Raw genomic sequence first — 25,370 nt, forward strand, 5'->3', positions numbered from 1 at the left:
CATCAGTTAGGTGACATAAGTTTAGTTAAGTCAGTGCAAATCCTCAAAAGACAAACTTTGGTTAAATCGATAAAGCCTGATTTAAGAGCATCTTCACACAACAAACTCACGTATGTTTTTAAATCAAAGCAAGAATGAATCTATAGTATTTATTTTCCCTTGTTTTATGTGGCGAGCTTGCTACAGTCAAAGATTCTTTATGTGCTCTTTTGTTTTCACACTGGCCTCCTCAAATATCTTCACAGCAGCCTTTACCCGCTCAGCAACTTCACTGGGTAAATTGCATAAGAGGAGAATTTGCTAAGTTAATTGTATGTAAGGCCAGCTAAAGTAGCACATGAAGTATATTTTTTTATGTAGGTCTTTTAGAATATGCGGCAATTATGGTCTCATTCTAATCGCTTTCCTTAAGAAAAAGTGCTGGCCTAAATTATTCACACGCTGAATCTGTTTGCTGCTAGGTTCTAAGAGACAGTTTCCTCTCCTGTTCGGTGTATGATATCCCTGCATGTACCCAGATGATATCCTTAGGATGACCAGAGCAGAAGGCAGCAAACGCCATTCACAGAAAACAGATTAGAAGTATGATCTAAAAATTGGTGGTGGAAGGGTCACTAAACCCAGAGGGAATGCCAAATTCTCTTAGTATAAATATTTTAACAACCATTTCATTTATAATAGTTAGTCTGAGTTAAATCACAGCAAGCAGAACATCCATTGTAATGCGCTTAAGTCCCAAACTGAATCTTTTTTATTTATATCTTATGTATCCCATATATATCTCAGTTTATCTAGCAGCATAATTTTTTGCCCATCAAGCGATATATACACAGGTCAAGAGGACGGGGTACAGTTGCGTATATGTGTTCAAGGGCAATAAACAATTTTGCTCTCCAGTGCATCGACTCCCTTAGCTGTACTCCTGACGTACGGTGCCTACAGGCCACAGGGCAGCGTTTTCTTGCTCTGCCAGGGCACGCTCAGCATAGCTGGCAGGGCAGTGGGGCGCCGGGGGCACTTACCTGGCCAGCTGGGGCAGCAGGCAATGGCACCGGAGCGGGTTCGACTGGGGGCTCTCCCGCTGCATTCTGCGGTTCGGGGTCCTGCTGATGCGGTTGTGATGCTCTCTCAGCCCCTTCCTCCTCCACCTCTTCCTCCTCCTCTGCTGATGACTCCGTGTGGGCTTCATCCAGATCTTCACCATCCACCGTCTCCTCCTCTTCCTCTTCTCCCTCCTCCTCTAATAAGAAACGTGTAAAAGGACAGGGCTGAGCACCACGTGAAGATGGCTACAATCTTTATGTAATTAAAAAGCCATTTACAATTGCATGGCAAAGCTACTGATAATCTGCTGCCTGGCAGAGGGCAGGCTAGGGAGAGGGCATTGGTGAGGAGCCTGCTCCCATCAGCCTGGACTGGGGACTGCCATGGAGCTGCCAGCAGGTACTTTGCTGCAGGGAGGACACCGAACACACGCACTTGTTAAAATCTTAAGCTGGCCCTTTCCGTGGGAAGGTGGACAGAAAGTCCTGCCAATGCAGTTATCCTCACGAGGGATGTGCAGCACGGCCCTGCACTTTTTGGGGAGAGGATACCTGGTCTGGTACAATCTGCCAGGAAAAATGTCTCTCTTGCAATTTTAGGTATATGTTTGTTTTAAACACCATTAAAGCCATCGTAATAAATCTTTACCAGGTCAGTGCTTTGCAATACATGACTGGAGGTTTGGGATACCAACCACCCTAAAACCAGACTGTCAAACTTCGTCAAACTGCCACTTTTGTGTCATCTGACACATCCTGTTGTCAGCATTCATGGCTCAGCTCGTTTCCAGAGGGAGCCCTCTAACAATGCATTTTCTTTTGCATAATCACACTATTCATCCTCACAAATGTTGGATGTTGTTCAGAGCCATCCTAGCACTTCAGAGAAATAAACTTAGATGGATGCATTAACCCAAGCTCCAAATTGGCTGCTCGTTTTGCACAGGTTATGGTTCTGCCTGAGTATGTAGAAGGAACGTAGATCTGCAAATTAAGTAACGCCCTCATAACGGAGAAATGTTTCTGCAGACAGATACACTCCTATAAGCAGAGTGTTGAATCTCTGCTTCCACATCCCCTGGCTGCAGAGGACCTCACTGACTGTAGTAGGAGTTTCAAATGCAGGACTGAACTCCTGATTGCCAAAGCCCTTGCTAATGCCTTGTCCCCAAGAGGTGGGTGTGACATTCCCCATCACATGGTGGGGGTGTGTGCCTGGAGCATGAGGTCACGATCTTGGCAGATGCACGTGTGTGGCAGGGATGTGGCAGCTGTGGCTGATCATAGGGACGAACTGGGCACGAGGCTGTGACTAGGGATTGTCCCTCCCAGGACAAATCCCTGGAGGTTCATGGCCCTGCAAGATGGCACCTGCGCCTCTGCTGCTGACTGGTGCCACAGCTGCTGTCCCACGACATGGACCCCTGTGCCAAGTACAGCTAGTCCACAGTTCCCAACCTACAGACTGCACAGCACGCACACAAGGGCCCTCACAGGGAACAGCCACACACTCTGAAGGTAGTCTAAGTTGTGGCAGGGGAGTAAGCGATGGGTGGCATCTGCATGAGACTTAACTGAGCTGATAAAGGTAAATGTACTAGCAGAATCCAGTGCTAGCAAGAAAATTAGAGATATCCAGATGACTATTACTGCTGCCTTTTAATAGGACAGATCTGCTTATTTGAAACATTTATCTCCATTAACTTCTTGTGGCTTACTCTTTAAGGTAAAGCAGAGATGAGCCTAGATTTCAAGCTACTTTGGTAAAAGTAGAATTACAACTTTGCGTTATTGTATAGACATATTGAGTATGACTCAAGATGTTAAATGCATGAAAGATGATGCCAATTTTTGCTTCCCTCTATAACTCTGTGGACTTGAATTTCTATTATGTTTCTGTTAAGTTTCTCGATTATTACAAAAAAAGAGTTAAAAAAAAGTATCTTTCATAAGTACTTCTTTTAGTAGTAAACATTCTATTTATTTAATGACTTTGTAGAGCAGACAGGCCGTGCAACAATAGCATCTTTTATGGAAAAAAGGACTTTACAGACTGAGATAAAAGCTTAATTTTGTGGTTCCTTCACATGAGGAGTCAGTAAAGCTCATGGGCTTAGGAAAGTGTTGAGGCCACATAAAAGGTAAGATTAATGGTGTCAACAGGCTATGTGATTTTTTTGACTGTGATGGATTTTGGTTTTGATTATAATTGATACAAAATAGTCTAGTTACACTTTGGGATGGAGAGAAATATCTGATTCAAGTTTTCCTACTCAGTAGCATCATGTAAATTACACACAACTGCAATTTAAGAAAGCAATTGAGGTGAAATAAATGACATACCTCTGTCAAAATCAATTTCTCGTATTATCTTTTCTTCTCTACTGAGGTTCACTGTGAATTGGTTCATATTTTCATACCCATCCTCTATTTTTTCCATTTGAAATCCTTTAGATGCTTCAGTAATTCTAAAACAGAGAGATTGGTTATTGGCATTTGGATTTGCAGATAAATTTGTAATTTGTAATTCATTGTAAAGATCAAAAGTCTCAAGTTTAAATACTTACTTTTGTAGCAACGTTTTGGCATTCTGTGAAAACAAAAAGGAAATAACTGACTTCTTAAATGGTTCCGTTTTTTCCAGAGATTTTATGCATTGAGATCTAATTCTTACACTGGCTGCTTCTAAACGCACTAATATGGATCTCATAAATGACAACCATGAGATCTATGAATGAGATCAAATTTGGATGGTAATTAGTATACAGCTGAGTAAACTTTTTAGTTCATTGAAGACTTTTTAATTAAAATCTGAATATGATGGGAAATACATACAATTTTTACAAAAATGAAATGGAAATATTTTTGCTCTTTTTTTTGTGTGTGTTTGTGGTGAAAAGCAATTGTTCCGTTACCATCTTTAGTCACAGTAACTATATCTTTGACTATCCATAAGGGCACACTTCTGGAGCCATAAAATTTTATTTGTCTGGAAAGAATATTGCACTCTTCAAAGGCAATTCTTTGATGAAAATAAACTGGGGTTTTTAATGTAGAAAACACCCTTCCAGCCTTTAATATAGAGGAATTGTAAACTTGCAGGATAGAAATTCTACCAATGAATTCTAATGGTTTCCTAAACAGCTCTCCTAAGTTTATAGTAAGAAAACAGAAGGAAAAAAAAAAGAAGTAAAGGCATAAAAATGTGACTTAGAACATAAATATTTAGTTCTCGGAAAGTTAATCACTCAGTCAATATGCAAATTAAACTTATAACTCACAGAATTTCATATACACATATATTACAGTGGTGGGACCATAAACATATGTTGGAAAACGTTAACATTCCTGTTTCTTCTTTGGGGACCAGACATTCATACACAGGATAGTATATTTTGGTGCAAATAGCAAATACTCACGTTCTTGGTTTGGATACTATTCACAAGAAGACTAGTCATTTGTCTGTGCTAATGCAAGTGTTAAAAAATGAGTTTGCATAAATGTTCACTCAAAGATGACCAAACTCTGAATGTGCCTAAAATTGAGAAATACTTAAATAATATTTCGATAAACCCATCATTCTTTTTCTATCTCTATTTATAGACTTTTTACCTGCAAAAACACGGCCATTTCTGGTTCTTCCATGAACTGGATTCCTGATTCAACCAGCTTTGACACAGCTTCCAAATGATCCGCATACTTCTTCATCAGGGAGCGGACGTGTTCCAGTTTCTCCTCTTGGGTTCTAGTGATTATTTGTGTCATCTCATTTTTTCTTTCTTCCAGTACAGAATAGAGATAATCAAATTTTTCACACAGCTGCTCTTTCTGTCGTCTGCAGCATTCCTGTGAATCATTTGGTTTATGTTAAACATGTTATGTTCTTAAAAGAGTTTCTATTTTTACAGTTACTTGGAAGCATTTTCATCAAAGAAATTCCTCTTTCTGAACAGTGCAAAGGATTCTGAATGACCCCAGAGACTTTTATAATTTTCAAAGTCCAAACTATTGGAACAAAAGTTTTAAAACTGCTCTCAAACTCTGAGATTCAAGCCACTGAAAGCCCCCAAACAGGTTATTGTATAACTTGTCAGTCTGCTAAAAAATTGTGAAAGGTATTTATGATGTCTGTAGTGATACATCAAAGTCTGCAGAAAAAGTAAAAACCCCCACAGTATTAGCAGCGGGGTTCATTTGCACGAACAGAATGGTTTTTAAAGGAGCGATCTTCTCAAATCAGCTCTGGAGAATTTTCTTTTTCTACCAGAGAACCTGGAACTATCCTGGCTGGGCTTGATTTTCACACACATCCTCTTAGACTCTATTTTAACAATAGGTGCCCATTATATTCCATTTACTGTCCACTGAATGAGGTAGAGGTACCACGAAGAAAATGGTGTGTGACAAAAGCACAAAGATGAGAAAGAGGAATCAGGTTCCAACCCTACCTTCAGGATTTTCTCATCATTTTTTGAGACACTTTTACTGTCCTTCCAACCAGACAACATAGCATATTTCACTGAGTAAGGAGGATGGGTTTGATGACTGCTTCATTGAGCGCTCTCTAACAAGAACACACTGCACTTGCAAGGGAGGATTTATGGGGAGGAAATTGGAGAGAGGTTATCTATAATGTCTGAGGTCTACCAAATAGAAGTACTTGAGTCATCTGTGTGCCCCAGGGCACACAGATGGGCACAACCTTATTGTGGTTATATCTGGTTGCGGATGGTGGTAATTATTTAAACCTCTTTCCTAGGAACTGAGGCTGAATCAATTCCTCATCTTCGTCCCTTGAGGCATAATGCTGAGATACTGGCAGCACAGGATTATTAACAGTCCCACAGTACTTTTGGAAGTGATAAGACCGATTATTCATAGCACTTGGCCAGAGAGAATCCCAACTTTTTTCTTTACTTTCAGCCAGAGCTCTTTCCTACGAGTGGTGACAGTCTGCTCTGTATCGTTCAAAGAAGAAAGCCTTTTGAAGATGGACATGTGGCCAAAAATCACTGTCTACGTTGAGGGGTGGGGAGCGAATACAGATCCTGTTGCACCAACCCGAGTATCCACCTCTGCTTCCCAATGAGGAAGACTAGGCTAAACAGGCACTCCTAATTTAAAACTCCTTGCAGGGGGGCACGCTTGTCCTGCCCTTCTGGAGGTCCTTGCCACTTCCCAGAAATTCCTGGTTAGTGAATTATAGGGTGGGGATAAGGAAGCTTTCAAACCAAGTGAGTCACGGTTCTTGAGTGTCATTCTATTGTTCAGACCTCAAATAATCTTCCTCTCCTCTTCCACTCCTCTCCTAGCTTCCTCGCAGTGTTTCCTGCACTTCCGCTTGCTCCAGACTCCTCTTTGGTTCAATCTACAATGACATCCTCTGAACTGTCATTCAGATCACTTGTAAAACAACCTTAATTTCAAGACAGGTGTGTGCTATCTTTGCCATTTGACACAGGAAAAGCGTTAGGGGAAGAAGAACAAGAGAGTGATAGCAGGGTGCCCTGAGAGATCCTTCCCTATCTCTAAGCTCTAATATATAATATTTCCTGCCAGCAGATATTACAGAGTTGTGAACCTCAAGAGTGAGAGTGCAAAACAGGTTCCTAACTGCAAATGCTGAAATATTTCTGAAATATTCTCTTTCTGTATAAAATGTCCCATAGGAAGTCTCTGCCTAATGGAATTATCCTAATCAGATTCTGAGTAATGAAAAAGGTTAACAAACACATGACTTTCCATTCTAAAAAGTTCTCAGCCTTTTTGTTTTTTAAAGCATGGCTACAGCAAAAAGAAAGGAGTCCTTGCCACTGAGCATGAGTTGCAGTGCTTGTGCTGAAGTATCTGTATTGACTGGCCTACGCTATTAGCATTTGAAAGAAACACTGTATTTTTTCCCTCATTATTTGACTCATATTGTTTACAGGGCTAAACAGTACTTAATTATTTGTCACTGTTTTCCAGTATTTAGCATTTTATGTTCCCTGTTTTTATTTTCAGTATAATATGTGAATTTTGTCTACGTTTCAACCAGTTAAAAGCTATACAAGTATTAATCAGTTTTTTTGGTTTGTTTTTCTCTTTTTTAGGTTTGGATAGGAGCAATAGCTAAATATAGAACTGTAGGCTATTGCTTACTCCAGCTAAAAGGAAAACGATCATGTATTTTCTGCTAAAGCAGATATTTATTGTTCTCTGCAAAGTGTTAAGCAGAGAGAAGAGACAATCCTGGATTATAAGCATTATTTCCATGTGTGCACATTTCTCAGCTCCAGCTGTAGCTTTTCATCTTCAAGGACAAACTGATGTCAATTCAGACAAAGCTCTTGTATGGTAGGAAATGTGATTTGCTTGAAATATAACATGGAAGTGCCAAGGTAAGCTCTAAGATCTATTTTCTGCAATCTCTGACTTTAAAGGTAAAAAACCTGTTAAAACATCTGAAGGTAAAATGGCTTCACTTTCTTTGGGCTTCGAGTTTAAAGGTTAGACTTTAAACTGAGTGGATGAGTCTGAGGAAGCTACTTTCAGAAACTGTTGTATTTATTAAGGTATTTTTAGCACGCTGTTTTCTCCATACTTCAGACTAGATGTTTGAAGTTTTGTTTCTGGTTCAGCTAGTTCAACTTAAATGAGTATAAGCTTTTGCTTTTGTATCATTCAAATTTCTGCAGTTAACCTACTTGAAAGGCTTGTTTCAGTCTGCAAAGTCCTGATAGCAGCCAATTTCATCCTTGTGACATGAAGGTTCCTGACTACAAAGTTCTGACTGCTGCTGAAGCTCTCACTTACTTGGGCTAATGGTTTTATGTTCTTTGAACCAAACTTGGCCATTTTCTGTTCTTCCTTGCTCTGAGGAAATAGGAGCCTTGGGCAATTGTGTATGCAGATTGTGGAATCAATTTTTCTTACCAATTAGCATCTATACATCTTGCATTAACTTGTTTTTCTCTGCAGTTTCTCTTTTGTGCTCCAGCTCTGAAGGGTCAATATATTTTTAATTGGGCTGAGAGAGATGCGACTCCTTCACTAGATGCTTCATCAAACTCTGATCGTAAATTCAGTTCATATGAGCTCCTTTCAGCCTATTGCTCTGTGATGCTCAAATTGGTCAGAGCTGATATTTATATTTGCTTTGCTGGTGCAAACCTCTTGGAGGAAATGAAAACCACTTGTGCTATTGAATGACACAAAACTAATTCCAGCTCTGTCAGAGCAAGACATTTACCAGAAAATCCAGACTCACAGTAAGAACCCAAACTCTTCCCTCCCAAGAGCAACAAAACAAAACTCCTTAAAGAACAACATAAGTATATTAAATAACTACTTCTCCACAGGAGGCAAAGTAACCAAAGGCAGAGTTCAATGGCATACTTGGGAGCTGTGCTGTGGCTACCCTGTGGCTGAGACTGAGGCTCTGTTCACAGGACCAGTCAGGCCTTAGACTAATACTGGTCTTTCAAAGCTTTAGCACCTGATCTTAGATGTTAAATGAACTGGGAGTTGATGGCATTTTGTTGGATCTGCTTTTAACTTCAGTGATATCCTGTGCCACTAAGAATGCTGAGGAAGACGTGCTGATGTGGATTATCCTTACTCTTTGTCCTCAGCCACATGGCCAATGTCAGAGGTAGGGTGCCAAGCAGGATGTATCCTTTGGTTGAGGCAGTACAGCTGATACTGTACAAAGCCTCAGGTAATGGTTTAGCAAAACAATGTGGGAATGCGTGTGGATAAAGTGAGGTCTGTTAAATAATGATCATTACCATCAGTTTAAAAGATGCGACTTCACACAGAAATATCTGCATTTAAAGGGGTGGTACCTACCTCAACCGTCTTGCAGGTCTCCTCCAGCTGCGTGACTATCCCTTGCACTCTGTCATTGCTTCCCACCAGGACTGCAATGCCGTCACTCAGCTCGGACTAGGCAGTAAAGGGAGAGCAAGCGGTAGGGGGTTAGCTACTGTCCCACTTCAGGGTAACACATGTAACTGTGGGGAGCAGGGGATGAATGAGCTGTACCAGGGCATTAGTTTTTCCTTCCACCAGAACCGAGGAAAATTGGAGCTTTACCTGCCCACAAGTTACCCACTAGCACTTTGACACTTGTTTCCTCTCCGAAACACTATGAAAACATTGACATTTTGAAACTTTTCATGGAGAAGAAGTTGTGGTTTGGAAAGGAGGAAGCACTTCGTTCTAGGAATCTCTTCTAGATGCTTTTGTCTGAAGCGCTATGTTTCAACAGCCCCAAAATATTCCCTTTGAGTTTGTTGAGGGAAAAGTCTTTGTCTCTTGAAGTTTTTTTTAGTATCTGGGTCTAGCCACCCCACTGTAATATTTCCCTGATGACTGTAGCTCTTGGCTCTGGAGAGAAGAGGTGGCCCATGGACTTGAAGGGACCAGGGTGCTACAGAGCCCCTGGCCTAAGGGCAGTGGGGCTGGGGCTGTGGTGAGAGGGGAAGGGAGAAAAGGAGGAGAAGGTGAAGGGTGAGCTACTGGCACGAGGGAAATGAGTGGAAGAAGGGAATGACCTAAGTGTAGGGAGGGGGATGACTGTGGGGTGTCCTTAGAAGAGGAGAAACAGAGAAGATAGTCCCTAGGGAACATGGTGAGGGTGCTGGGGAGGGCGAGGAGCAACTGTGTCCATGGCCTCCACAGCTTTGTAAAGGATCCTTTGAAGCACGCATCCTGCACCCTCCAGGTTATACCTCCAGTTTTGGGCCTGGCAGCCCCTTTCTGCAGGCACGCTGGGAGGGAAATTACTGCTTGCAAATCTCCACGCAAAGGGATTGATCAGGGGCATGGATTCTGTCCAAGAAACTTCTCCCCCTTCTCCCTCCCTTTTTGATTGAAAAGGATGTTTGTAACTACTTTCCTAAAGCAACTTCTCATTTGTAGTTTCCACACACAAGCATCTGTGTGACAAAGTTGGAGGCTGGGATTGCAAACTTGGCCTGTCTGATTGCTTGCCCCACTGGGGCCCTCCAGAAAAATGAGCTGTTTATCTCAGGAGGATAACCCAGTGAGTCAGGTTTTAAATTAATACTGTATTAAAAATAAACAAGTCTTTTACTGGTGACAGCAAGGGCAGAGGATGTTAGGTACATCCTGTGCTGCCAACTATTGAATATTCCTGCATTCACTTGCAGGAGGAGGTTTTTCACTTAACTTTTCTTAAAAATGGGATGCTTAAAGGCAAAAGTACGTGATAGATAACTATTTGATTTGTAATGGTCTGTTCTCTTTCCAGTTCATGTGTTGGAAATCCCACTTGTTTTTCTGATCTAAAAGCACTGAAAAAAAGTGATTAGGAACCTCGAAAGAGAGGTTCCTCAGCTTCACATCCAATTGCTGTCTAAAATGTTTGCTCACTATACTAACAAAAATTGGGACACTGTAATATCTTTCTGTGTGATTTCTCATAAATTTATTTTGCTGTGTTTCTGAACAGTTCCTACAGATTTGTGTGAGCTTTTCACAGGAATGGTAAAGGCACCCCCACGCCCCTTTGGAAACTCATAGGAAGCCCATGGGATTACTTTCCTGTCAATGGTCCTGCCAGTTGCTGGGAGGACTATGAGATACAAAAAGATGTTTACCTTCTGTCGCTGGTAAACGTTTGTGAGCGGAGCAACTTGACAGTCTTTGTGGGCACCAAAGACTTTGCACAAGGAGCAGGTGGGCATTTCACAGTTCAAACAATAGATATTAATTCTCTCATCTTCGTGCTCTTCACACATTGGCTGGTCACACTTCCTTTCAGGTCTGCAAAAGAAAACAAGTTTAAAACAAACTTGGTGCTCATGAGTTTCTGATGACAACACAGGGTATCAGCATGAAATACGGTACCTTTGTATAGCAGTGTCCAAGGCTGACCTGAATACGCAGAGTAGACTTAAACTTGCCACACAGGATGACTAAATAGACAGCGGTACCTCTTAATGTTCTGACACAACAAGACATGATAACAGTATAGCAACATGACTTCATACGGGGATTCCAGCTGGGATTGTGTCTGAACCCTTACTCATATTTAAAAATGTAAATAACCTCACTAAGAATGATCTCAGACTACTCATGTACTTTAATTAGGATGTTATCCAACATCTGCCTGAAATATGAAACATATGTAATTCCTTTAGAGTTCATCATGCAAAATGTTGGGCACTTGGCCTTAACGCAGCAAAGCTCTTATTCAGGGGGCTAATCTGGAGTGAGGGTTGTAGGTATTAGTGGACCTTCATGACCTTAACTCTATATCTCTGCTGATGAGCTTTGTAAGGCCCAGATCAGGACTGTCAATATCAAACAGAACTGGGTCCTTATGGCCTTTACACTAGGCCAGCAATCAAAATAAAGTCTTACACAAATTAATTTTAGCTGGGTGGCACGTGTCTAGCTTGTACAGTGTTGAACGTTTTAACAGTAGCTACTCAATTGTACCAGCCACCAAGGGCATGGGTTACACAAGAAACGTTCCTCTCCTGTGCTAAGCCAGGAGCTGTCACCAGTCTATAGGTCAGTCCTGATCTTCTCTTCACCAATATGATTTAGCCATATACACACAAGTCAATCCCTGCTATTTTAGGAACTAATTTAGTTGTAGCTTCCTTTAAATGAGCCACTTAACTGATATTCCGGTGTAGGTGAAAGCTCTGGTCCAGTCCGCGTGGGCAGGCTGATGCTTTTCTGAGCCCATGCTTCAGGCTTAGCACCCTGAGCATGTCTGCGGCAAGCACATGAGTGTGTGAGGATGCGGTACCGGAGCACAGAGTTAGTAGATCCATGGAGGGAGTGTGCCTGGGAGTTCAAGCCTCCAAAGGTTGCCACTTCTACTGTGGCAACATGAAATCTTTCCAATATAAGCCATTATCCCCTTTTGCTACCATTTGGAAGGAGAACTATGACTATGACCAGTAGCAAGTGGAGCAATGGCATCATAGAAATATACCTTTTCATCGTTAGGTAGAAAATATTTTCCAAAACTATAGAATTTAATGGAATTAAATGGTAATAATTTTTAAAAAGCTATTCTACAGACCTCTGCAGCAAGGAGGCTACCAGTCATCATATTACAAGTTTAAAAATTACATTATTTTAGATTATATTACAATAGAGTTTTTCTATACAGTTTGGCAGAGTGGACATGGCATTTATTTTTTAATGACAAAGTACAGGTTTTCTCTTCTGAAGGGAATGGAATGTGATCAATTAGATGCGTTTAAAAAAAGATCAAGCACCAAAGAAAATGTCTCATGCATTCATATTTTCTAATTTCAGGAGGGCACTGGAATTTAAAAGATTCATAAGGAAAATCTGTGATCTGCAATATAACACGATATACCAGAATAAAACAAGACGGACACTTCTGAAGGAAGCCTGTATTATTTGGGTCAAATTTCTAGCGTACGTTTACATAAGGCACTCTGTGTCAAATCCAGTATCATTTCAACGCTAGTCAAAAGAGGTGTGTCTGCACTGTAAGTAATGCTTTACATTGTTTGCAGATGACTGCAAACAGCCCCTAATATATTCATGCTATAGTGCACCAGTGGGAGGGCCTGCATGCGAGGGCAATAACAGACAATGAATTTCAAAGTGATTAATTAAGCCTGAAATAGCTGCTCTTCCTGCAAATATTTACAAGACCAGAACCAGAAACTACTAGAATGTTATTTGACACTGGAATAGTGCCACTAGCATGAAAGATACATCACGCAGGGCAAAAAGGTGACAATGTCAAGCAAGTTCAGCCAGAAGTAGCCAACTTTCAAAGGTGCCGCAAAGAGCTGGAAGAAACCTGACAGAACTCCCTGAACTAGTGGGGCCTTGAAGACAGTGACAGAAGACTAGAAGTAAACAGATCTATAGTCTCCTCCCTAGGCTTTGCAAAAGGAGACATTTTTAGCAGAACGTTCCCTGACTTCAGAGGAGATCCTCTAGGTCTATGTAGGTGTAGCAAAGGCCAAAACACAATCCCTAAGTTTAAAGTGGTGGCTGCTCCTGAAACAGAAGATTAGAGAGTAGCCAGTAGGAAAATGACAGCATGGCTTTAGTAGAAGAAAAGATTCATCGTAAATGTGCTTGTGACCAAAGAAGTGGCAGGTAGCTGAAATGGCCTAATAGCTTTGTGCTCTTGTTCTCTGACCCTGCTCTTTGAGTTGCTAAGCCTGTGTTTGACTGCTACAGGCTTATTCTTTTCCATTAAAATTGGATTTTGACCTTAATGTGCAGAGTGTTGTGCATGTTTTATGGAGAAGAGGATTCTCAGCACTGGTGAGGCCATACCTGGAGTACTGGGTCCAGTTCTGGGCTCCCCGGTACATGAGAGACATGGACATACCAGGGAGAGTCCAACATAGGGCCCTGAAGATGATTAAGGGTCTAGAGCATCTTTCCTGTGAGGAAAGGCTGAGAGAGCTGGGACTGTTCAGCCTGGAGATGAGAAGGTTCAGGGGCATCTTAACAATGATCTTGATCTTATCAATACTTTCAAGTATCTAAATACCTGAAAGGGGGGTGTAATGAGGACAGAGCCAGGCTCTTTGCAGTGGTGCCCAGTGACAGGACCAGAGGCAATGGGCACAAACCGAAACACAGGAGGTTCCCTCTGAACATCAGGAAACACTTTTTCACTGTAAGGGTGACCAAGCACAGGTTGTCCAGAGAGGCTGTAGAGTCTCCTTCCTTGGAGATACTCAAAAGCCATCTGGACATGGTCTTGGGCAACTTGCTCTGGGTGGCCCTGCTTGAGCAGGGGGGTTGGACCAGATGACCTCCAGAGGTCCCATCCAGCCTCAGGCGTTCTGTGATTCTGTGATTTGGTGAGGAAATGCAAAGTTGCTGGGCACATAAAGGAGCACACTTTAATTAAGGACATAGTAAGATCTTAGCAAAATCGATGTTTAATTAGAAGGCATGTTTTCCTTAGGATTTCTACAAATCCAGAAAGGTCTCTACTGAAATCCTGAATCCAACTTTGATAGTGTTTTTACTGAGGACCCTAAGATAGCTGTAACCCTTCCTGTATCATCACATGACCTAGTGCCTGCACCTGGTCAGGGGATGGAGAGAATCTGCATGACTGTATGAGGCAGAATTAGGTCTTCAGTGAAGATATTAAACTGTATTGGCCTCAGTATCAATCTCATGCATACACCACTAATGGCTGGCCTCCACCTGACTTCATGCTGCTCGCCATAACCCTTTGAGTCTGGCAGTTCAGCCAGATTTCAGTCCACCTCACTGTCCACTGTCCACTCTAGACCTTATTTCATTAGTTTGTCAATAAAGATGTTACAGGAGACAGTGTCAAAAGTCTAAATAAACAACATCCACTGCTCTCCTCTCATTCACCGAGTTAGTCGTCTCACTATAAAAGGCTATCAGGCTGGTCAGGCATGATTTCCCCTTCATAAATCCATACTGACTATTTCTAATCACCTTCTTGTCTTTTATATGTTTGAAAATGCTTTCCAGGAGGGTTTGTTCCAACAACTTTCCAGGGACCAACGTGAGGATGACCAGCCTGTAGTTCCCTGGATTCTCTTCCTTGCACTTCTTGAAGATTGGAGTAACATTTGCTTTCTTCCAGTCCAGCCCTCAGGAACCTATCCCGACTACCACGACCTTTCAAAGATTATTGAGAGTGGCCTTGCAATGACACCAGCCAGCTCCCTCACCACTCATGGGTGCCCATCAGGATATCAATTTTTTTTTAATATTCCCTCACCTGATCCCCCTCCACTGAGGGTAAATCTTCCTTGCTCTAGATTTTCCCTCTGGTCTCGGGAGCCTGGGATTCCTGAAGGCCGATCTTACCAGTAAAGACCGAGGTGAAGAAGGTATTGAGTACCTTGGCCTTTTCCATCTCCTTTGTCACAGGAGCCCCTGCCCCATTTAGCAGTGGACCCATACTTTCCCTAATCTTCCTTTTGCTACTTGTGTACCTGTAGAAGCTCTTCTTGTTAGTCTTCATGTCCCTCGCCAGATTCAGTTCCAGGTGGGCTTTGGCTTTCCTAATTCCATTTGTACATGCTTGAACAGTGTCTCAAAATATTCCCGAGTCACCTGTCCACCTTTTTTTTGCTTCTTTTTTAATGTTTTATTTTAATCAGGAGCTCCTTGTTAATCAATGCAGGTATCCTGCCACCATTGATTGAGTTCCTGTATATGGGGATGGACCATTCTTGAGCTTGGAGGAGGTGATCCTTGAAAATCAACCACAATGATGGACCCTCCCAAAAGCAGTGAAAAGCCCATCAATAGCCAGGGTAGAAATGGGGCTTGAAAAATGAGAAGACCAAAAAAGTTCATATGGACATAGGTATTCCTGCAGGTCCATTACACTAGTACTATGGTGAATGCCTGGCCCAAGAAAAATATTGGCGCAGGTGAGCTTGGGGCTTTGTCTCCATGGGGAGTTGGAGCAGATCCAGGTGATCTCTGTCATCTCTTTTGCTGCACAGTCTGCGGGGCTCCTCCTGCAGCTCCCTTGCTTGGCAACCTGTGGGCAGGGAGCCCATCTCCCTGGCCCAGCCTATCTGTGATCCCCACGCATCCCTGCAGCCCGTCCTGGAGAGCCATGTCCTCCCTCGGGAGCTCTGGCTGAGGCCTCTGAGGTGCCAGGGATAGCTGCTCCTGGCGGTGCTGGCTACCCCGTCCTGCAGCATGTCACCACCGTTGCAGAGCCCACGCATGCTGCTCTCAGCACAGCGCCTGGTCCCTGCTGTACATGCTGCTGCATCTGTGCTCAGGCCTGCGAGGTAGCCCTACCTACCTAGGGCTCTCCCTGGTAGGTGCAAGGGAGAAAGAGCGCTCGACCCTCCCTGATCAGGATTCAGCCGGTAACAAAGCCCAAAGCACCCCTTGATCAGGAATAGCCGGCCGAGCTCGTTAGAGGCTGCCAGAGCTTGTGAGAAGTCACAGCCTCCTTTTGCTATGCTTTCCTGGTGGCAGCAGGCACCCTGATGTTCCTCAGATAGTTGAGGTAATCAGTGGCCTACAGACTTTCAAACATTGGTTTAATATTTTAGCCAACTCTATTTCCACTGGGTTCAGTCCTTTGCCCTCCTTAAAGCTTTGTAGGAGCCACGTCCTGCTTGAAGACTTCTTTCCTTGTGTTGCTAATAGATTCTAATTGGGCAACAGGCTACGCTGCCATCAGCTGGAATTTGATGAGCAATGGGATAAAAGACCATACGATGCGATTTTTAGTTACAGAAGGGGCTGCATGTGAGGGCTTGGGCAGACCCTCCCAACCCCATAGCCCAGCTCCTGCCCCAGCTTTTATCTAAAAAAAAACCAATTCCTTAATTCAAATAGAAACTCAAATTTTAAAAAATATTTTTGAAATAAACTATTTTTGCCTAAGCAGTGGACAAAGCTTTCTCCCTAGCTGAATTCCCCTCACTCTCCTAAGTTCATGTGAAATGCAGCTGGGAGCTGGCATCATTCTGGCACACAAAGTTATGATGAATTATACCCACAGGAGGACTCGAGGGGAAGAGGCTCCTGTCTAGAAATCACAAGTGCTGCCAGTTTGAAGGGTTGTCTTGGGAAGAAAAAAGGAGGCAAAGGTCACATCTCACCCTTCCTCTTATGTACCTCTGCCAGACCCCAGCCCTTGGTCTGGAAGAGACGGGTACACAAAAGGAAGAAGTGGAGAAGACCTGATTTCCCTTGGCTTTTTGGTTTCAGTGCGACAGCATGGGGTAAAGCCACGGCAGATCTTGCTCACACTCTCATGGGAGCCTGAGGAACGTTAGGCGGAGGGAGATAAGCAGCTGAGGCCTACAAAATGCCAAATAGTTTAGATAATGCTGCTATGCATTGCCGCTGCTACGTAACACTGATGATAACGTTCATTCTAAGGGCATACATGAAGGTTAAATAAGCACCTTAACAGACTAAATAAATGAACCTTTTGGACAAATATCTAAGCAAATATATGTTCATATTTATATTTTTTTTCTATTCTCCCCTTTTATTCATCATGTTGTGTTTCACTTTTGTGGAATTTGAAAAAAATCTACTAAATCTCTTACTTTTCTGTTTAACTGAGTTTTGTTCCAATTACCCATGAACTACATGGGAAAAGGAGCTGTGTTTATTTTTTAAGTTAAATACAACTGTGAGCTGAAAAAATCCAAACCCAAGAAAGGCCACACATGTCTGGCTTATTTGGTCAAAAGCAAAGTCCACCACTGTTGCTTTGCTGATTCATTTCCTCCGATATTTTCCTGACTAAAATAATATTTGGGTATCAATGACACACATAAGGGTAGCTGACCTTTGCTTGGCACTGAGCATGAAGGGCAGTAGAAAGGACAATTTTAAGCCAACTTCGTGCTCTCCGACGCTTTGGAGCTCCAACTTATGCCCAGCTACAACTCCCTGAAGCGACTCAAACAGCCAAGAATAGGCAAAGCCACCACCGGGCTCCGAAACATCCTCTCTGCTGGAGACTGTCTTCCTCTGCCGGAGGAGGGTAGAAGTGCCCTAAGCCACCTGAGGCGCCGGGCTCCAACTGCTGTGTCCACCTGCTCCAGTGATATCACCTCATTGTCTCTGTGAAACCCAGCTCCTTGTTGGGGTGGGATGGGTAGACTGTCAGGGAGCACAGCCAGGATTACACCTTCCTTCAGGTGTACACAACACCTTGCCATACAAAACTGACCCTATGGATGCATGCTGGTGACAACAGGCAGCTTCCCTGGGCGAGAGCTGCTTGCTTGGCAGCCTGGGACCACGTTTAGCTTCCCTCCTACTAAGTTCCTCAAGGTGGTACCATGCATCTGACCCATCCCAGGGCAAAAGAGATGAGAACACAACATTTTTCTATTGCTGGATCCTTTACACACCCAATGTAGGCAATTAATATTCAGGAGTAATCTTACTTTTTAGGATTAACTCATTCCTCTGCCCTGGGGTCTTGATTCTTGTGCACAGTCACACAGCACTGATACGTATTATTTCTGGCTATTCCTTCTCTTTTATGGAGTCCTAAATAAGACTTGATTTCATGAGTTCACATCCCAAGCTGACAGGAATGGAGATTTTTTTATTGAGTTTTGATTTGACATTTTCTGTGTGAAATTCAGTTCTCTTCTTGTTTGTGCTGTCTGTCCCTCAGGATTTTCTAACAAGATTTGAAACTTCCTTCCTTTCTTTAGCATGAGAACACACAGGTTAAAGACAAATAAGATTCATCTGAACTGTTTTTAAAATGAACGATGTGAACCTAGCTACTTTTCCCTTATTCATGTGAGCAGCCCTGCTGACCTCAAGGGCTTTGCTTGCACAGGTAGGTGTTGCTCATGTCACAAGCATGGCACAATCCTCTGCTGTAAGTGGAAGCAGGGAAATTCAGCATCTATTTGGATACAGTTTTCTGTGTTCAGTGAGAGCTGACTCCATTGCACAGCAAACAGTCAGGCATGCATGGCAGCACGGTCCCTTTCCGCCTTTCCAAGAAAGAAAACAACTACATCATTTTGTGTGACAAACAGAAAGACCAGAAGGCCACAGTCTCCTAAGCCATTTCTGCTTTTGTGGCAAACCTCCTCTGCAGGGTACACATTCGCTCGTTACCTTGTGGACTCCTGCTTGTAGATGTCGATGATGTTCTCCACCAGAAGGTTCCTCTGCAGTCCGTAGACGCCGTGCCGGTCGAGGACCACTTCGTGCCTGCAGGAAGGACAGCGAAAGCGGCCTCCCGACGCCATGGTCGTGCCTCCCCTGGTCGGCAGGTAGGGGTTGGAGGCCTGCTCTTGCCAAGCAGCACAGGGAGAGGTGAGTAAGGCCATGCAAAACCATGAAAACCTCTTTCAAAAGCACCGGGGCAAAAACATGCTTGTAGCAAACCATTTATCAACATGCCCAAGGAGAGGGTAGGTCCAACAAGCCACCCCCAGGAAAGCTCCCGGCGGCTGGAGGATGAGGGGCCAGTTCCTCAGCTCACACACGTGGCCATGTCCCCGCAGCTAACAGGTGACACTTTAATCTGCTACGAGCTCAGCCCTGGCCCCCAGGGACGCTCAACTTCTGCTTTAAATCACTCCCCCCGCCTCCGTCTTACCGACTCTTAAAAGCAATTCACTGAAACATGTAAAAATCTGCTTTTCCATTAATTTCAGCCGGTGCCGCTTGGGAAGCAGAGCTTTCTGCGGGAAAACACCTACCTGGAAAATGTCGCTGGCGCATTTCCGACAGAGGTTGTGCTGACAGGGCAGGATGACCACAGGCTTGGTGAACATCTCCAGGCAGATGGGGCAAATCAGCTGTTTCTCCAGGTTATCCATGGTTTGCTGCTCTTTGGAGAAGGACTTGTAATTCAGGGAGGTGCTCATCCCTAGCTTTTCCAGGGGCATACGCTCAGGATCACGGCCTCGTGGAGGGGTTTCCGGGTTAATTTCCCTTGAAATAAGTCCAAGGCTGTGCTGCGATCAGAGGCTCTCTGGGTTGCTCTGGCCAGAGGACATTGTTTAAACGAGGAGCCGAAGGGAGCCGGGACTGTTTTTAGCAGCGCGGCGTCACAAGATGCCATCCTGCCGTGCCCATATAAGCGCGTGAGAGGAGGACAGGCTGGGACAGGTGACGGCTGGCGGGGGACGGGGGGGTGGCCGGCTGGTGGGGCCCTGGCTCTCCTCACTCGCACATGGCGGCCTTCACCCCTTGAGAAGGAGGGCGAGCGATAAGCAAACACAATCCGCACCCAGCCTTATCTCTGCATGGCGGCGGGGAGCGTAGTGCTGCCCCAATCTGCCCAACCACACGCTGCAGCCTAATAAATACTCTGTTTTGAGCAAGTAGCCGTGGCCGTGAGACGCAGGATGTAGTTTTGCCCGTGTGTTTCAGCAGGCCTCAGGATCTTGCCTTTCCAAGGTGTGAAGCGCACACGGTTGCTGGAGAAGACAATAGGAGCGATGGCTGCGCCGGAGCTCAGACACTTCAGGGTGTAAACGTGTCACCACCTTGAAAACCAGCTAAAAAAAATTGCCTGCCCATAACGGTGCTTAAGTTTCTTCCGGTACGATTTTTTTTTTAGGAGCTGTAACATAAGAATCTAACACGACTATTCAAGTCATTAACTCCACAGCGGCTTAAATATGCACCAAAAACATGATTTGAATTTCCTGATGAGAAAGAGACAGAAGAAATACAGTATGAAAAGCTTTCATTTGTACTGCTAGAGAATAGGTGCTAATTGTATATGCTCCCTCTCTGCATAGTTTAATTCAAGTATATTTTAGTTTTGGGCACTGCTGTGTTTATATCTGTTTATTAGACACTGATATCCCTCTCAGCTTGGCACTTGTTCCAGAGTTATTTTTAAAATGACAATTTCCCAGATAATTTGTGGCATGTGATGCCTGATCTCAAGGGAAAGCCATCTGTGCTTCTACTTGCCAATAATTTATCACACAACTGTACAAGCAATAAATATCTCATCCTCAAACTTAAGCCAAAGTCCCTGCATGTACTGTATAAAATCACTTTGCCACTGTACTGTACATGTAATCAGAACATTGTCTTCTCTTTTAATCAATAACTACAATACTTTCTCTGTTAAGTGTCTTGTAGAAAGCTCTCATGTCTATTCTACCTCATGACTGTATAGGGCTTGCATCTGAAATATGCTATAGAGCGGCTGAGAAAGTCCCCTATACATCCAGGGGCAGACCCCGACTCCAAAGTGGGGCCCTTTATCTGCATGCAACACCAGTCTGGAAACTGTGCACTTCAGGGAAATATAAAGGTGAAGGTTTTAATTGATTTCCACATGAAAATGAATACTATTCTCTGCATGCAATGGCAATGAATCACATTAAATTAAATGTATTATTGACTATTTTATTTTCAATGCCTCGCATACTTTTTAAGTGTTTGGGTGAAATCCCATACCCGTTTGCAGCCCACCGAGCTGGAATTTGCCCTATGTAAACATACACATTTGTCAGCAGTCACATAAAAACAAATAGATTTTTCTGAAGTCTTGCATTCACGTGAAATTTGTGATAGCTTAATTAAACCCGTTTGAAATCACACCTTTGCTTCGACTGCCTGGTGCAAACAAGAGCCCGGAGCCGAGCAGGAGAAGCTGCTCTGGCAGCTGAGCCACGGACAGCTGGGGCTTTGGCGGGGAGACTTTCCTGGCAGCAGTGAGAAGATATTTCTCTTCTTCCCCTCCCCTCCGTGGCCGGGTCAGAGGTGACTTTCGCGTCTGGAGGAATTTGAATGCCTCATTCCTACCCTCCTAACTCTGAGTCAGCTGCCCTTTGCGTATCAAAACCTGCTTTAATAAGGGGCTTTGAATTAGATGAGGAAAGCTGTCCTCGCCTGGCGAGGCAGGCACTTCCACCTCGCTGCACAGGCAGAAACAGAGAAATTCTGGGAGGAAGAGCTGAAGGTTAGAAATGTCAGTACACAGAAACACCTGCATATGGTCACATAGGGAAGAGGCTGTCCACGGCATGGAAAAAAGCTGGGGGATCGTGCCGCTGTGCCGGCCCTTTGTACAATGAACTGAGACACCTCTCAGGATGTAACATGCCTCTGGGATGTAATTCTGGTGAATTTATACTTACCTGTGGTAGCCCACAAAAGCCTTCTGTTAACAGGCTGAGTGTGACACCTGATGCATCTGCAGAGGACATCTGACGGCAACAAGGTGAGGGACGGTCTGCTGCTGGTTTTCTCCTTTCTGTGTGCTGAAGCATGCTAGCACGGAACAGATAATAAACAGCACAACCACAAAAAGGAGCCGACAAAAGAAAGATAAACCCACCTTCTGCAGCCAGGCCTAAGCTGAAATATTTTTCTGGCAGAAATATGTAGTTCAGACATGTGAAAAATTAATACAGGTTTTTCTGACAAAGTATTACGAACCACAGCAGTGATTGCTAAGTAGAGAAACGCGGAGACTCAGCCGCGCTTGCGAAGGCTGGATGAGAAGTGCCAGGAGACACATGCGTTGTACAACTGCGCTGCAACAAGGAGGAAGAGAAGAGCAAAGCCCAAGAGGCTGCCTCCAGTCTTCAGCAGGGATTGCTTAGGCTGGACTTCGAAGTACTCGCACTGAGAAAGAGGCTGGCACCCTCCTGTCTCTCCCTGGCAGCACTGTCACCCTCCTTTTCCTCCCCCTCCACACCCGCAAGGGAAGACCACCAGCACGCACAGCTGTCCACCTCCGAAGAGTCACCAAGACAAGCCATCTCTCAAGGGACTAACAAAGGGCAAGAGAACCTTCTTTAACCTCCCTCCTGGACAGAAACTCTGAATGTCTGCCAACCATCACCGAAAAGAAAATACAATGTTTTTATGATTTTTTTTTTGCAGTATTGCTTGCCCAGGAATGTTACCTGGCTTTGTTGACACAACCAGAACACTAGTTCCTAGAGATATGCTTGCTTTTACAGACATTGCTTCTAACTCCTCTATTTTTGCAGCCAAATAACAGCTTGCAGGCTATGGACTGACGGCCAGGAGAGCCTGGAAGGCTGGCTGCAAAGCAGTGGGTTTAGGAGAGGGATTTGGAGGAGGAAGGAGAGGTTGAGCGATGTCCAGGTTCAGGTTTCAATGCCATAATGACATCCCTGGGTTTTGCATTCACAGAATTCCCCTCTACAACCTCTTATCTTGTACCAGTGCTGTGAAGCTCTTGTGTGTCAATCATAGAAAACCTGCCCTGTGGCTCTCTTGTGTGACTGGAAAACAAAGAGAAAAAGCGTATTTTTGCCAGAGGATAACTCCCATGTGACTTACCTCCCTGCCAAGCCCAGCAGAGACAAAGCCCACTCTGCAAGCAGCAGGCTCCTTGCCCAGGCATCCTCACCCGGACATGATGGGTGGCGTGGAGCACCCCGGTCCATGGGGTGACGGTGCCCTGGCCTGCTGCCACCCCACCTCCCGCCTGTTCTCAGGGACGAGTGAGCACCCTGCCACCCCTGCCAGCCAGCCCAGGGAGGGGCAGACCCCTTCAGTGGCAGCTGCCTAAAGCAGGTGGGCAGCTGCCCATCGTTCCCTGGGCAGGGATCGACACCCGCCCCCACCCCGCTGCCTCCAGCAGCTCCCCGCACTCCCGAGGCCGGCGGGGCTCACCCGAGGGCTTTGGGTGAGAGTTCAGCTGCTCGAAGAGGACAAGGCTGGCAGACACCCTTGCGGGGCAAGAGAGGGGAGCAGCCACCGCTGCTGTGCAGGGGGACGCCCGAACCTAACCTTCCTGTCTCCCCCCAGCTTTGCCCTGCTTTGCTCACCTCTGGCGAGAAGTCTTGGCTGCCCGAGCAATACAACATCCTAACAAAAACAAGGCTGCTGCCTCCATTTCTGCCCACCCGAATGTGAGATTTAGAGTAAAATGATAATGTGGCGTTCCCCTCTCCCCATTCATGCTAACTCTGATTGTTGTTTTGACTGCAAATATTTGCATTTTTAGCCAAGCATCCCTCGGGGGCCAGGGGGGAGGCTCTCCACCCATCTCACCTTTCGTCTGTGCCCATTTACCCTGCAGTGAGCAGGGTCCTCAGCAGCGGATGGCAAGCACCAGCATTCACACCTACAGCAGGCATGTTGCAGAAACTCAGATTTCACTTACATTTGCAACAACTTACTAAGCAGATGAGCCAGCTATAAGATGAAGCCCTCCTACCTATACAAGTGCAAATTGTAAATGATATCTTGCATTTCATTATTTAATTGTGGTCACTAAACATCCTATGATAAATACTGAAACTACCTTTGTATGTATGTGACTTAACTTACGCAGCAAAAGAGCCTTCCTTTGCAACACAGACAAGCACTTTCAAAAACTTTGGAGACTGACATTTTTCCACTCAACATATGTATTGGTCTTTGCGTACCTCATATGTGATAATAGGCCATATGTGGTCAGTATTTGGAGACCTTCTAAAAACAATCTGAGAGACAGTTTCAGATCTCCAGGAAAACAAGGACCAGCACAGGAGCTAATGACATCTTCCGAAATTTCCTTTTGCCCATAGAAAATCACAGCAGCAGGGGCAAGCTCAAAGCATTTCGAAGGGTGAGTTACTGGGAGCACATCAAATGTGCAGGAGCACACGATTTCAGGGACAAGCTACAAAGACCAGTCAGGGGGATGATACCTGCCGTTTTCTTTCAAATAGGGAATGGACACTGACCTGAGCTGAATCGTGCTCAAAAGCAGCCTTCTCTGGGCTTATCCATGCTCAAGGACCTTCCATGGTTTGCAGCAGAGAGAAACATGGGATAAATGGGCAGATGAACTACATTATCATTTCTGTTCCAGATTCATCAGCAGTACCAACATAAATTATAGCAGACAAACCTCAGAGATTTGGATTAAAAGACCTTGAAACAGGGAGAGTCCGTGGAGGAACTCCATTGGGGAGTCACCTCTGCACGCCGTGGCTCTGCTGCCGGCGGGACACCAAGCCATGGTGTTGCTGCTCCTGGCTCCCTGCCCAGAAGAAGGAGGGTCCTGTGGCTTCCTGCTGCCCTCCAGCAATGTCAGCAGGCCACTGTGGACCCGAGTGTCACCTGGCTTTAGGGGCCACAGAGAAACAGAAAGCCCCCCCCCGAAAGTCCTGGTTTCCTCACAGTCCTCGAGATCAGGATGAGAAATGGTGGTCAGGCCATATCCCTCAGGGAGGCAGGGCAATGCCGAACGGTGATTAAGATGAGGTGTTTGTCATCTTTCCTGCAATTATCTGTATTCTCAAAAGTCTCAAAATCAGTGAGCCTGAAAAGACAGGCTGCCGGTGCTGTGGAATAACAAACATGAGATTAGCGGTTAAAAAAAAACGAGCAATACACAACTTTATGAGCCCAGAGGTTTCCAAACCCTCATCCCCTCAACACATTACTGCTAGAAAGAGATCTACATTTCACATGCAAAGCATAAAAGTATGTCCAAACCACTGCATGTGGGGAATAGCCCCGCACTACTGCCTACCTAAAAATAGGTCCTCTCCAGGGTGAGGGACAAGTTTCACAGATAACAGGCACAGGCTTGCTTTTCCACACCCCCAAATATGCCCTGCAGTGTGAAGGAAGAAAGGATATAAATAAAATGAAACCAGTTAGAAAAATGGAAGAACACACCAGTTAGAAATGTGGGAGAATCCCACTTCTTGCTGAAGAGTAACTGACCAAGTGCTTTACTATTTTAGCACAGTCCCCTGCTTTTCAAACGCAGCCCTGACCCTTTCCCCTCTACTTTGCTACCACAGCGTCCCATGGGAGCCTGTTTGTAAATCACTGCTATGTGTCTCCCCTGCTAGCAGAGAGGAAGGAATGACGGGTCCTCCCCAAGTTTCTGCA

General features: G+C 44.5%; 1 protein-coding gene across 2 annotated transcripts in view; it reads right to left on the bottom strand.

The window, feature by feature from the left end:
• The window catches only part of TRIM55 (tripartite motif containing 55), a 36,871-nt gene extending 17,354 nt beyond the window's left edge, over nucleotides 1-19,517 (bottom strand). For both annotated transcript variants that reach the window (XM_009581081.1, XM_009581080.1), the window contains exons 1-8: nucleotides 19,232-19,517; nucleotides 18,642-18,814; nucleotides 10,649-10,814; nucleotides 8,874-8,969; nucleotides 4,656-4,889; nucleotides 3,611-3,633; nucleotides 3,387-3,511; nucleotides 1,023-1,240 (exon numbers count right to left, since the gene is read on the bottom strand). In XM_009581081.1, the coding sequence (XP_009579376.1) occupies nucleotides 1,023-1,240; nucleotides 3,387-3,511; nucleotides 3,611-3,633; nucleotides 4,656-4,889; nucleotides 8,874-8,969; nucleotides 10,649-10,814; nucleotides 18,642-18,814; nucleotides 19,232-19,420 (1,224 nt within the window). In that variant the 5' untranslated portion in view covers nucleotides 19,421-19,517. The remainder of the gene's footprint in view (nucleotides 1-1,022; nucleotides 1,241-3,386; nucleotides 3,512-3,610; nucleotides 3,634-4,655; nucleotides 4,890-8,873; nucleotides 8,970-10,648; nucleotides 10,815-18,641; nucleotides 18,815-19,231) is intronic.
• Between the last annotated feature and the right edge of the window lie 5,853 nt (nucleotides 19,518-25,370).

The sequence above is a fragment of the Fulmarus glacialis genome, unplaced genomic scaffold (assembly GCF_000690835.1).
Source record: "Fulmarus glacialis isolate BGI_N327 unplaced genomic scaffold, ASM69083v1 scaffold13747, whole genome shotgun sequence".
In the NCBI taxonomy this organism is placed as follows: Eukaryota; Metazoa; Chordata; class Aves; order Procellariiformes; family Procellariidae; genus Fulmarus; species Fulmarus glacialis.